General features: G+C 62.2%; 1 protein-coding gene across 1 annotated transcript in view; it reads left to right on the forward strand.

Moving 5' to 3' along the window:
* The first annotated feature begins 382 nt into the window (after nt 1-382).
* LOC148138269 (integrin alpha-M-like) overlaps nt 383-12346 on the forward strand; it is a 167406-nt gene continuing 155442 nt past the window's right edge. Inside the window, exon 1 of the mRNA XM_087981841.1 lies at nt 383-530. Coding sequence (XP_087837967.1) covers nt 485-530 — 46 coding nt within the window. The 5' untranslated portion in view covers nt 383-484. The remainder of the gene's footprint in view (nt 531-12346) is intronic.

Below are 12346 nucleotides of genomic sequence, written 5' to 3' on the forward strand. Positions count from 1 at the left end.
TCTCTCGGCCTGGTGTGGACGTGTCTGTCCCCGGTCTCTCTCGGCCTGGTGTGGACGTGTCTCTCCCTGGTCTCTCTCGGCCTGTTGTGGACGTGTCTCTCCCCGGTCTCTCTCGGCCTGGTGTGGAAGTGCCCAGGTCCAGTGGTTACTGAGGCAGGTCTGAGTTCAGCTTCCTCTGCGTCCTGTCAACCATCCCCATGCTCCCACAAGGCCCATCCCCCCCCCCCCCACCCCCACCATCTCTCTCTGAGTGAGTCAGCTCTCGGGCTGTGTTATGACAAGCCCAAGTCAGACGCTCTGAGACAACAGAAACTTCCTCTGTGCTCCAACCCAATGAGGAAGAGGTGCAGGGAGGGCGATCGGGAGGCTAGGAACCCAGTCTCTCTCCTGCTGCGACACACAACAGTCTTGGTATCTGTCTCTGTCTGCCTCCCTCTCTGACTACTCCCCCCCCCCCCGGCTCTCCGTCTGTCACTGGACACCAATGGGGACTCGCACTCTAACCCCCGTCTGCCTGACAGTTTTCACCGGTGAGTAACTCCAGGCGGGGTGACATTATTCCGGGCTCACAGACTGCAGCTTTAAGAGGGGCTGGAGGGAGTTACAGAGATAGGGAGGGGGGTGTAGGGGGTTACAGAGATAGGGAGGGGGTGTACGGGGTTACACAGATAGGGAGGAGGTGTAGGTGGGTTACAGAGATAGGGAGGGAGTGTAGGGGGTTACAGAGATAGGGAGGGAGTGTAGGGGGTTACAGAGATAGGAAGGGGGTGTAGGGGGTTAGAGATAGGGAGGGGGTTACAAGGATAGGGAGGGGGTGTAGGGGTTGGAGGGAGTTATAGAGATAGGGAGGGGTTTTATGGGGTGTAGGAGGCTACAGAGATAGGGAGGGTGTGTAGTGGGTACAAAGATAGGGAGGGGGTTACAGGGATAGGGAGGGGGTGTAGGGGCTGGAGGGAGTTATAGAGATAGGGAGGGGTTGTAGGGGGTGTAGGAGGTTACAGAGATAGGGAGGGAGTGTAGGGGGGTTACAGAGATAGGGAGGGGGTGTAGTGGGTTACAGAGATAGGGAGGGGGTGTAGGGGGTTACAGAGATAGGGAGGGTGTCTAGGGGGTACAGAGATAGGGAGGGGGTGTAGAGGCCGGAGGGTGTTACAGAGATAGGGAGGGGGTGTAGGGGGTACAGAGACAGGGAGGGGGGGTAGGGGGTTACAGAGATAGGGAGGGGGTGTAGGGGCCAGAGGGGTTACAGATCTCGGGAAGAGGCTTAGGGGCTGGAGGGCCTTAGAGAAACAGGGCGGAGTGCACCCGCTAAAAGTGATTAAAGAGATAATAGGGGAGTACAGGTGGTTGAAGGAGGTTACCGTCCTGAGGGAGCCCCGCACTGTGGGAGGGTCAGCGCTGAGGGAGCCCCGCACTGTGGGAAGGTCAGCACTGAGGGAGCCCCGCACTGTGGGAGGGTCAGTGCTGAGGGAGCCCCGCACTGTGGGAGGGTCAGCGCTGAGGGAGCCCCGCACTGTGGGAGGGTCAGCGCTGAGGGAGCCCCGCACTGTGGGAGGGTCAGTGCCGAGGGAGCCCCGCACTGTGGGAGGGTCAGCGCTGAGGGAGCCCCGCACTGTGGGAGGGTCAGCGCTGAGGGAGCCCCGCACTGTGGGAGGGTCAGTGCTGAGGGAGCCCCGCACTGTGGGAGGGTCAGAGCTGAGGGAGCCCCGCACTGTGGGAGGGTCAGCGCTGAGGGAGCCCCGCACTGTGGGAGGGTCAGCGTAGAGGGAGTCCCGCACTGTGGGAGGGTCAGAGCTGAGGGAGCCCCGCACTGTGGGAGGGTCAGAGCTGAGGGAGCCCCGCACTGTGGGAGGGTCAGCGCTGAGGGAGCCCCGCACTGTGGGAGGGTCAGTGCTGAGGGAGCCCCGCACTGTGGGAGGGTCAGCGCTGAGGGAGCCCCGCACTGTGGGAGGGTCAGTGCCGAGGGAGCCCCGCACTGTGGGAGGGTCAGCGCTGAGGGAGCCCCGCACTGTGGGAGGGTCAGCGCCGAGGGAGCCCCGCACTGTGGGAGGGTCAGCGCTGAGGGAGCCCCGCACTGTGGGAGGGTCAGCGCCGAGGGAGCCCCGCACTGTGGGAGGGTCAGTGCTGAGGGAGCCCCGCACTGTGGGAGGGTCAGTGCTGAGGGAGCCCCGCACTGTGGGAGGGTCAGCGCTGAGGGAGCCCCGCACTGTGGGAGGGTCAGCCCCACAGCGAGGGTGAAATGGGCCATGGAAGTCTCTGTTTTGCGTAACCTCTTATTGGACTTACAAACCCACTGCTCACAGGGTGTGAGGGAAGTTGTGTGAAATACACTATCCGTGCAACCGACAGCAAATTCTAACCGCAGGAAGTAGCTGGATGGGGAAGTGTTGACCACAAGAGGGAAGGCGCAGTATGAAGGGGTGCCCAGACTTCAGCAAAGTGGTGTGTTCAGGGGTTTGGCACGGTTTGGGGTCATCGCTAAAGCAAGCAAAAAAGCAGACGTTGCCTAAAAAGCTCAGCAGAGAGAAAGTGAGGGCTGCAGATGCTGGAGATCAGAGCTGAGAACGTGTTGCTGGAAAAGCGCAGCAGGGTCAGGCAGCATCTAAGGAGCAGGAGAATCCTGAAGAAGTGCTCATGCCCAAAACGTCGATTCTCCTGCTCCTCGGACGCAACACATTTCCAGCAACACATTTGTCAGCTCTGAAAAGCTCAGCAGGTCCGGCAACGTCTGTGAGGAGAAATCAAGAGGTAGCGTTTCGGGTCCAGCGACCCTTCCTTCCCCAGAGACGATGCTGGTGTGGGGGGTGGGGGGAGGTAACGAATGAGTGATCGGTGGGGTTCGAGCCCAGAGAGAGAGAGAGGCAGAGAGAGAGAGGGAGAGAATCCCGCACTGTGTGAGGGTCAGTGCTGAGGGTGCCCCGCACTGTGGGAGGGTCAGTGCTGAGGGAGCCCCGCACTGTGGGAGGGTCAGTGCTGAGGGAGCCCCGCACTGTGGGAGGGTCAGCGCTGAGGGAGCCCCGCACTGTGGGAGGGTCAGTGCTGAGGGAGCCCCGCACTGTGGGAGGGTCAGTGCTGAGGGAGCCCCGCACTGTGGGAGGGTCAGTGCTGAGGGAGCCCCGCACTGTGGGAGGGTCAGTGCTGAGGGAGCCCCGCACTGTGGGAGGGTCAGTGCTGAGGGAGCCCCGCACTGTGGGAGGGTCAGTGCTGAGGGAGCCCCGCACTGTGAGAGGGTCAGCGCTGAGGGAGCCCCGCACTGTGGGAGGGTCAGTGCTGAGGGAGCCCCGCACTGCGGGAGGGTCAGCGCCGAGGGAGCCCTGCACTGAGGGAGGGTCAGTGCTGAGGGAGCCCTGCACTGTGGGAGGGTCAGCGCTGAGGGAGCCCCGCACTGTGGGAGGGTCAGCGCCGAGGGAGCCCCGCACTGTGGGAGGGTCAGTGCTGAGGGTGCCCCGCACTGTGGGAGGGTCAGCGCCGAGGGAGCCCCGCACTGTGGGAGGGTCAGCGCTGAGGGAGCCCCGCACTGTGGGAGGGTCAGCGCCGATGGAGCCCTGCACTGAGGGAGGGTCAGTGCTGAGGGAGCCCTGCACTGTGGGAGGGTCAGCGCTGAGGGAGCCCCGCACTGTGGGAGGGTCAGTGCTGAGGGAGCCCCGCACTGTGGGAGGGTCAGCGCTGAGGGAGCCCCGCACTGTGGGAGGGTCAGTGCTGAGGGAGCCCCGCACTGTGGGAGGGTCAGTGCTGAGGGAGCCCCGCACTGTGGGAGGGTCAGCGCTGAGGGAGCCCCGCACTGTGGGATGGTCAGCGCCGAGGGAGCCCCGCACTGTGGGAGGGTCAGCGCCGAGGGAGCCCCGCACTGTCATATTTGTCTCCGAGGAAGCTCCCAGGTGGGGAGGGGGGGGGGGGGGGGTGGACGTGTAAATGGTAAAGACGAGCCAGACGGAATTAGCTGGAAATTCCGAAACTGGCCAAAAGCCTCAGAGGGCCCGCGATCGCGCTCTGGCAAAGGGCCTGGACCCGGGGGGAGAAAAGATAGAGTCGAGAGGTGGGGCAGGAGCTGGCTGAGCCAATGGGTCTCCCCGTCGGAGGGAGGTGCTTCCAGCTTCTGGGGGGGGGGAGTTAACTCCTGGGATGGCTGGGGGGGTGGGGGGGCTGAGCTATGAAGCGAGATCGGATCGTGTTCGGGTCAGTATTGACTGGGAGTTCAGCACGAGGAGTTGGACGTCGAGCTCAGGGTGAAAGTGGGGGACAGGGGATGGTCAGGTGCTAGTAGGGACGAATGGCCGAACGCTGCCCTGATCCCTGCTGCGTCTGTGGTGACCACACAGCGATCCTGACCTTTCCGACCTGGGAATTGTTCTGAGCTGTTTTGCCCGAAGCCGGCTGTTGTATCATGGCGCTCTGAGGCCGACCTGAAGCCCATCGGACCTACACTCTCCCATTCCCTCCCATATGCCGACCCAATGACCATTTAAACGCCCTTAAAGTTGGCGGGGCTCCGACTGTGGCTGGCAGTGCGTCCCAGGCGCCCTCCTACACCCTGAGTGAAGCAACTACCTCTGATATCTGCCTTAAAGGCAGCACAGTGGCTCTGTGGTTAGCACTGCTGCCTCATGGCATCAGGGACCCTGGTTTGATTCCTGCCTTGCGTGACTGTGTGGAGTTTGTCCCCGTGTCTGCGTGGATTTCCTCCGGGTGCTCCAGTTTCCTCCCGCATTCCAAAGGTCTACAGGTTAGGGTGGATTGGCCGTGGGGAATTGTCCCGTAGTGCCCGGGGGATGTGCAGGTTAGGGTGGATTGACCGTGGGAAATTGTCCCGTAGTGCCCAGGGATGTGCGGGTTAGGGTAGATTCGCCGTGGGGAAATTGTCCCGTAGTGCCCAGGGATGTGCAGGTTAGGGTGGGTTGGCCGTGGGGTAATTGTCCTGTAGTGCCCAGGGATGTGCGGGTTAGGGTGGGTTGGCCGTGGGGAAAATGTCCCGTAGTGCCCAGGGATGTGCAGGTTAGCGTGGGTTGGCCGTGGGGAAATTGTCCCGTAGTGCCCAGGGATGTGCAGGTTAGGGTGGATTGGCCGTGGGGAAATTGTCCCGTAGTGCCCAGGGATGTGCAGGTTAGGGTGGGTTGGCCGTGGGGAAATTGTCCCGTAGTGCCCAGGGATGTGCAGGTTAGGGTGGATTGGCCGTGGGGAAATTGTTCCGTAGTGCCCAGGGATGTGCAGGTTAGGGTGGATTGGCCGTGGGGAAATTGTCCCGTAGTGCCCAGGGATGTGCAGGTTAGGGTGGGTTGGCCGTGGGGGAAATTGTCCCGTAGTGCCCAGGGATGTGCAGGTTAGGGTGGATTGGCCGTGGGGAAATTGTCCCGTAGTGCCCAGGGATGTGCAGGTTAGGGTGGATTGGCCGTGGGGTAATTGTCCCGTAGTGCCCAGGGATGTGCGGGTTAGGGTGGGTTGGCCGTGGGGAAAATGTCACAATGGTTAGGTGCATTAGTCCGGGGTAAATGTAGCGTAATAGGGTAGGGGAATGGGTCTGGGTGGGATATCCTTCAGAGGTGTGGACCTATTGGGGCCAAATGGCCTGTTTGCATACTGTAGGGAATCTAATCTATATCTATCACCCCTCAGTTTAAAGCTATGTCCCCTCGTGCCCGCAGTCACCATACTTGGACAAAGCCTCTCCCTGTCCACCCTATCGAACCCTCTGATTATCTTCTATGTCCCAATTAAATCACCTCTCAACTTTCTTCTCTCTGATGAAGACAGCCTCACGTCCCTCAGCCTTTCCTTGTAAGACCATCCCTCCATACCAGGCAAGATCCCAGTAAATCTCCTCTGAACATTCAGAAATAAAATGAGTTAGTACAGGGTGCTGCGACCGTGCGTGGGTGACGGAGGGAGAGAGCGTTGAATGTGGGAGTCAGGCATGTAGGGAGGGATGGTGGCGCTCTGCTCTGTCCTGCATGGGGTCAACCTTCATAAATGTTTCAGAGCTGCCCCCAATCAGGGAAAGGTGGGAGTATTCCCTCACATTCCTGAGTCAGGACGGGGGGAGTTACTCGCTGCAGGGTTCCCAGCCTCTGACCCTGCTCTTGTAGCCACAGGATTGATATGGGGCTGGGTCTAGTTCAGTTTCTGCTCAATGGGATCCCCCAGGATGTTGGTAGTGGGGGGGGGGGGGAGGGGGGATTCAGTGATGGTAACACCATTGAACGTCAAGGGGGGGCGATGGTTAGATTCTCTCTCAATGGGATCCCCCAGGATGTTGATAGTCGGGGAGGGAGGGGGGATTCGGTGACGGTAACGCCATTGAACGTCAAGGGGGCGATGGTTAGATTCTCTCTCAATGGGAGCCCCCAGGATGTTGATAGTGGGGGGGAGGGGGGTATTCAGTGACGGTAACGCCATTGAACGTCAAGGGGGCGATGGTTAGATTCTCTCTCAATGGGAACCCCCAGGATGTTGATAGTGGGGGGGGAGGGGGGGGATTCAGTGACGGTAACGCCATTGAACGTCAAGGGGGCGATGGTTAGATTCTCTCTCAATGGGAGCCCCCAGGATGTTGATAGTGGGGGGGGGGGAAGGGGGGATTCAGTGACGGTAACGCCATTGAACGTCAAGGGGGCGATGGTTAGATTCTCTCTCAATGGGATCCCCCAGGATGTTGATAGTCGGGGTGGGAGGGGGGATTCGGTGACGGTAACGCCATTGAACGTCAAGGGGGTGATGGTTAGATTCTCTCTCAATGGGAACCCCCTGGATGTTGATAGTGGGAGGGGGGGTGGATTCAGTGACGGTAACACCATTGAACATCAAGGGGGCGATGGTTAGATTCTCTCTCAATGGGAACCCCCAGGATGTTGATAGTGGGAGAGGGGGGGATTCAGTGACGGTAACACCATTGAACGTCAAGGGGGCGATGGTTAGATTCTCTCTCAATGGGAACCCCCAGGATGTTGATAGTGGGGGGGAGGGGGATTCAGTGACGGTAACGCCATTGAACGTCAAGGGGGCGATGGTTAGATTCTCTCTCAATGGGAACCCCCAGGATGTTGATAGTGGGGGGGGAGGGAGGGGGGATTCAGTGACGGTAACACCATTGAACGTCAAGGGGGCGATGGTTAGATTCTCTCTCAATGGGAACCCCCAGGATGTTGATAGTGGGGGGGGAGGGAGGGGGGATTCAGTGACGGTAACACCATTGAACGTCAAGGGGGCGATGGTTAGATTCTCTCTCAATGGGAACCCCCAGGATGTTGATAGTGGGGGGGGAGGGAGGGGGGATTCAGTGACGGTAACACCATTGAACGTCAAGGGGGCGATGGTGAGATGCATCCATCTACCATTTCAGTGCCCAAGTCTCCAGCTGCTCTTTGTGTCCCTGTATAATTTGGGAAAAGCGTGGACATATTGACTTTTGACTGTAAGGAGAGGAATAGAATTCGGGGGGCGGTGGAGAGAGCGCGAGAGAGAGAGAGAGAGAGAGAGATCGCAGTCTGTGGAGTGAATGCTGAAGTGGGAACGAGAGGGGAACAGCCTCGATCTCTCCGGATTCCCAAAGCTTTCTCAGGGACACTGTGAGGTGGTGGCCCGGGGGCACTTCAAATACCTGGGCGGAAAGTTAGAAGGAACTGAAATACACATTACCTCAAGGCACCCAGGATAAAAAGGGAGCGAGACAGACGATACATCAACAGCTACCTCATTAACACAGTGATCCCGACAATAGGGCACTGCCCCTGAGTCAATGTGTGCTGGATTTCCAGCCTCAGGGCGCAGAATTCTCAGGTATCTGTCTGCAATCCTCTGCTGTCAATTACTCACCAGTTTCGAGAAGGATTGTGCAAAGGTTAGACTGAAATGCGGGAGGGCGCTCAATCCTGGTGACACCTCAGGGATAATTAACGCTTCCTCAGCCCGAGCTTGCGTACATCTTCCTGTTTGGCTGCGTCAGGAATTGTCTGTGGTCTTCGACACAACACCCTCCCTCAGCGCTGACCCTCCCACAGTGCGGGGCTCCCTCGGCGCTGACCCTCCCACAGTGCGGGGCTCCCTCAGCACTGACCCTCCCACAGTGCGGGGCTCCCTCGGCGCTGACCCTCCCACAGTGCGGGGCTCCCTCGGCGCTGACCCTCCCACAGTGCGGGGCTCCCTCAGCACTGACCCTCCCACAGTGCGGGGCTCCCTCGGCGCTGACCCTCCCACAGTGCGGGGCTCCCTCAGCGCTGACCCTCCCACAGTGCGGGGCTCCCTCGGCGCTGACCCTCCCACAGTGCGGGGCTCCCTCAGCACTGACCCTCCCACAGTGCGGGGCTCCCTCAGCACTGACCCTCCCACAGTGCGGGGCTCCCTCAGCACTGACCCTCCCACAGTGCGGGGCTCCCTCAGCACTGACCCTCCCACAGTGCGGGGCTCCCTCAGCACTGACCCTCCCACAGTGCGGGGCTCCCTCAGCACTGACCCTCCCACAGTGCGGGGCTCCCTCAGCACTGACCCTCCCACAGTGCGGGGCTCCCTCAGCGCTGACCCTCCCACAGTGCGGGGCTCCCTCAGCACTGACCCTCCCACAGTGCGGGGCTCCCTCAGCGCTGACCCTCCCACAGTGCGGGGCTCCCTCGGCGCTGACCCTCCCACAGTGCGGGGCTCCCTCAGCGCTGACCCTCCCACAGTGCGGGGCTCCCTCAGCGCTGACCCTCCCACAGTGCGGGGCTCCCTCGGCGATGACCCTCCCACAGTGCGGGGCTCCCTCAGCACTGACCCTCCCACAGTGCGGGGCTCCCTCAGCGCTGACCCTCCCACAGTGCAGGGCTCCCTCAGCACTGAACCTCCCACAGTGCGGGGCTCCCTCAGCGCTGACCCTCCCACAGTGCGGGGCACCCTCGGCGCTGACCCTCCCACAGTGCGGGGCTCCCTCAGCGCTGACCCTCCCACAGTGCGGGGCTCCCTCAGCGCTGACCCTCCCACAGTGCGGGGCTCCCTCAGCACTGAACCTCCCACAGTGCGGGGCTCCCTCAGCGCTGACCCTCCCACAGTGCGGGGCACCCTCGGCGCTGACCCTCCCACAGTGCGGGGCTCCCTCAGCGCTGACCCTCCCACAGTGCGGGGCACCCTCGGCGCTGACCCTCCCACAGTGCGGGGCTCCCTCAGCACTGACCCTCCCACAGTGCGGGGCTCCCTCAGCGCTGACCCTCCCACAGTGCGGGGCTCCCTCGGCGCTGACCCTCCCACAATGCGGGGCTCCCTCAGCGCTGACCCTCCCACAGTGCGGGGCTCCCTCAGCGCTGACCCTCCCACAGTGCGGGGCTCCCTCAGCACTGACCCTCCCACAGTGCGGGGCTCCCTCAGCGCTGACCCTCCCACAGTGCGGGGCACCCTCGGCGCTGACCCTCCCACAGTGCGGGGCTCCCTCAGCGCTGACCCTCCCACAGTGCGGGGCACCCTCGGCGCTGACCCTCCCACAGTGCGGGGCTCCCTCAGCGCTGACCCTCCCACAGTGCGGGGCTCCCTCAGCGCTGACCCTCCCACAGTGCGGGGCTCCCTCGGTGCTGACCCTCCCACAGTGCGGGGCTCCCTCGGCACTGACCCTCCCACAGTGCGGGGCTCCCTCAGCACTGACCCTCCCACAGTGCGGGGCTCCCTCAGCACTGACCCTCCCACAGTGCGGGGCTCCCTCAATGCTGACCCTCCCACAGTGCGGGGCTCCCTCAGCGCTGACCCTCCCACAGTGCGGGGCTCCCTCGGCGCTGACCCTCCCACAGTGCGGGGCTCCCTCAGCACTGACCCTCCCACAGTGCGGGGCTCCCTCGGCGCTGACCCTCCCACAGTGCGGGGCTCCCTCAGCACTGACCCTCCCACAGTGCGGGGCTCCCTCAGCGCTCACCCTCCCACAGTGCGGGGCTCCCTCAGCGCTGACCCTCCCACAGTGCGGGGCTCCCTCAGCACTGACCCTCCCACAGTGCGGGGCCCCCTCAGCACTGACCCTCCCACAGTGCGGGTCTCCCTCAGCACTGACCCTCCCACAGCGCGGGGCTCCCTCAGCGCTGACCCTCCCACAGTGCGGGGCTCCCTCAGTGCTGACCCTCCCACAGTGCGGGGCTCCCTCAGCGCTGACCCTCCCACAGTGCGGGGCTCCCTCAGCACTGACCCTCCCACAGTGCGGGGCTCCCTCAGCACTGACCCTCCCACAGTGCGGGGCTCCCTCAGCACTGACCCTCCCACAGTGCGGGGCTCCCTCAGCGCTGACCCTCCCACAGTGCGGGGCTCCCTCAGCGCTGACCCTCCCACAGTGCAGGGCTCCCTCGGCACTGACCCTCCCACAGTGCGGGGCTCCCTCAGCACTGACCCTCCCACAGTGCGGGGCTCTCTCAGCACTGACCCTTCCACAGTGCAGAGCTCCCTCAGCGCTGACCCTCCCACAGTGCGGGGCTCCCTCAGCACTGACCCTCCCACAGTGCGGGGCTCCCTCGGCGCTGACCCTCCCACAGTGCGGGGCTCTCTCAGCACTGACCCTCCCACAGTGCAGAGCTCCCTCAGCGCTGACCCTCCCACAGTGCGGGGCTCCCTCAGCACTGACCCACCCACAGTGTGGGGTTCCCTCAGCACTGACCCTCCCACAGTGCGGGGCTCCCTCAGCACTGACCCTCCCACAGTGCGGGGCTCCCTCAGCACTGACCCTCCCACAGTGCGGGGCTCCCTCAGCGCTGACCCTCCCACAGTGCGGGGCTCCCTCGGCGCTGACCCTCCCACAGTGCGGGGCTCCCTCAGCACTGACCCTCCCACAGTGCGGGGCTCCCTCAGCGCTGACCCTCCCACAGTGCGGGGCTCCCTCGGCGCTGACCCTCCCACAGTGCGGGGCTCCCTCAGCACTGACCCTCCCACAGTGCGGGGCTCCCTCGGCGCTGACCCTCCCACAGTGCGGGGCTCCCTCAGCGCTGACCCTCCCACAGTGCGGGGCTCCCTCAGCACTGACCCTCCCACAGTGCGGGGCTCCCTCAGCACTGACCCTCCCACAGTGCGGGGCTCCCTCAGCACTGACCCACCCACAGTGTGGGGTTCCCTCAGCACTGACCCTCCCACAGTGCGGGGCTCCCTCAGCACTGACCCTCCCACAGTGCGGGGCTCCCTCAGCACTGACCCTCCCACAGTGCGGGGCTCCCTCAGCGCTGACCCTCCCACAGTGCGGGGCTCCCTCGGCGCTGACCCTCCCACAGTGCGGGGCTCCCTCAGCACTGACCCTCCCACAGTGCGGGGCTCCCTCAGCGCTGACCCTCCCACAGTGCGGGGCTCCCTCGGCGCTGACCCTCCCACAGTGCGGGGCTCCCTCAGCACTGACCCTCCCACAGTGCGGGGCTCCCTCGGCGCTGACCCTCCCACAGTGCGGGGCTCCCTCAGCGCTGACCCTCCCACAGTGCGGGGCTCCCTCAGCACTGACCCTCCCACAGTGCGGGGCTCCCTCAGCGCTGACCCTCCCACAGTGCGGGGCTCCCTCAGCCCTGACCCTCCAACACTGCAGCTGTCTGTCATGGCGAGTGTGTTTTGTCTGGAATGAAGGGTGTGTTTGTGGGTGAGCTTGTGTCTGGCCACACGGCTGGATCATTATATCCTTTTCATGTATGTACACCTGTCACCATGTGTGTATCTAAATATGTGTATATGTGAGTGTGTGTGTGTACTTGTGTGTTTGTGTGCGTGTGTGCGCTTGTGTGTTTGTGTATGTGTGCGTGTTTGTGTGTGTGTGTGTGTGCACTTGTGCGTGTGTGTGTGTGTGCGCGTGTGTGTTTGTGTGTGTGTGCGTGTTTATGTGTGTGTGCGTGCACTTGTGTGTGTGTGTGTGTGTGCGCGTGTGTGTTTGTGTGTGTGTGCGTGTTTATGTGTGTGTGCGTGCACTTGTGTGTGTGTGTGTGTGTGCGCGTGTGTGTTTGTGTGTGTGTGCGTGTTTATGTGTGTGTGCGTGCACTTGTGTGTGTGTGTGTGTGTGAATGTGTCTGTGAATGTGTACTGTTAGCTAGCTGTAGTTGTGCCTGTACTCTGCATACACCTCAACATGTCTCGAAGCACTTCCCTACAAGGCTGAGAGTGTGGGACTGTCTCCGTGTTTGTGACTGTGTGTGGTCTGTGTGCATTTTTGTGCCTGTGTGTGTGTTGCCTGTACTTATGCCTGTGTATATGTGCTTGTGTGTACATTGTTTTGCTTGCCTTTGTGCCTCCCCGTGTGTCGTTTCATGCCTGTACGTTTGCACGTATGTTGTTCGTGTTTGCGCTCGTGTGCAGTCCTGTTTCACTGCACCAGCTCACATGCTTTTAGCAGCATGTCTCTGTGCGTACGCCTGTATCACAGTCTGCGTGCCTGTCTCTCAGACGGTCA

Source organism: Chiloscyllium plagiosum, unplaced genomic scaffold, assembly GCF_037043375.1.
Source record: "Chiloscyllium plagiosum isolate Xiang-an unplaced genomic scaffold, Cpla_swu_hap1 HiC_scaffold_41, whole genome shotgun sequence".
NCBI lineage: Eukaryota > Metazoa > Chordata > Chondrichthyes > Orectolobiformes > Hemiscylliidae > Chiloscyllium > Chiloscyllium plagiosum.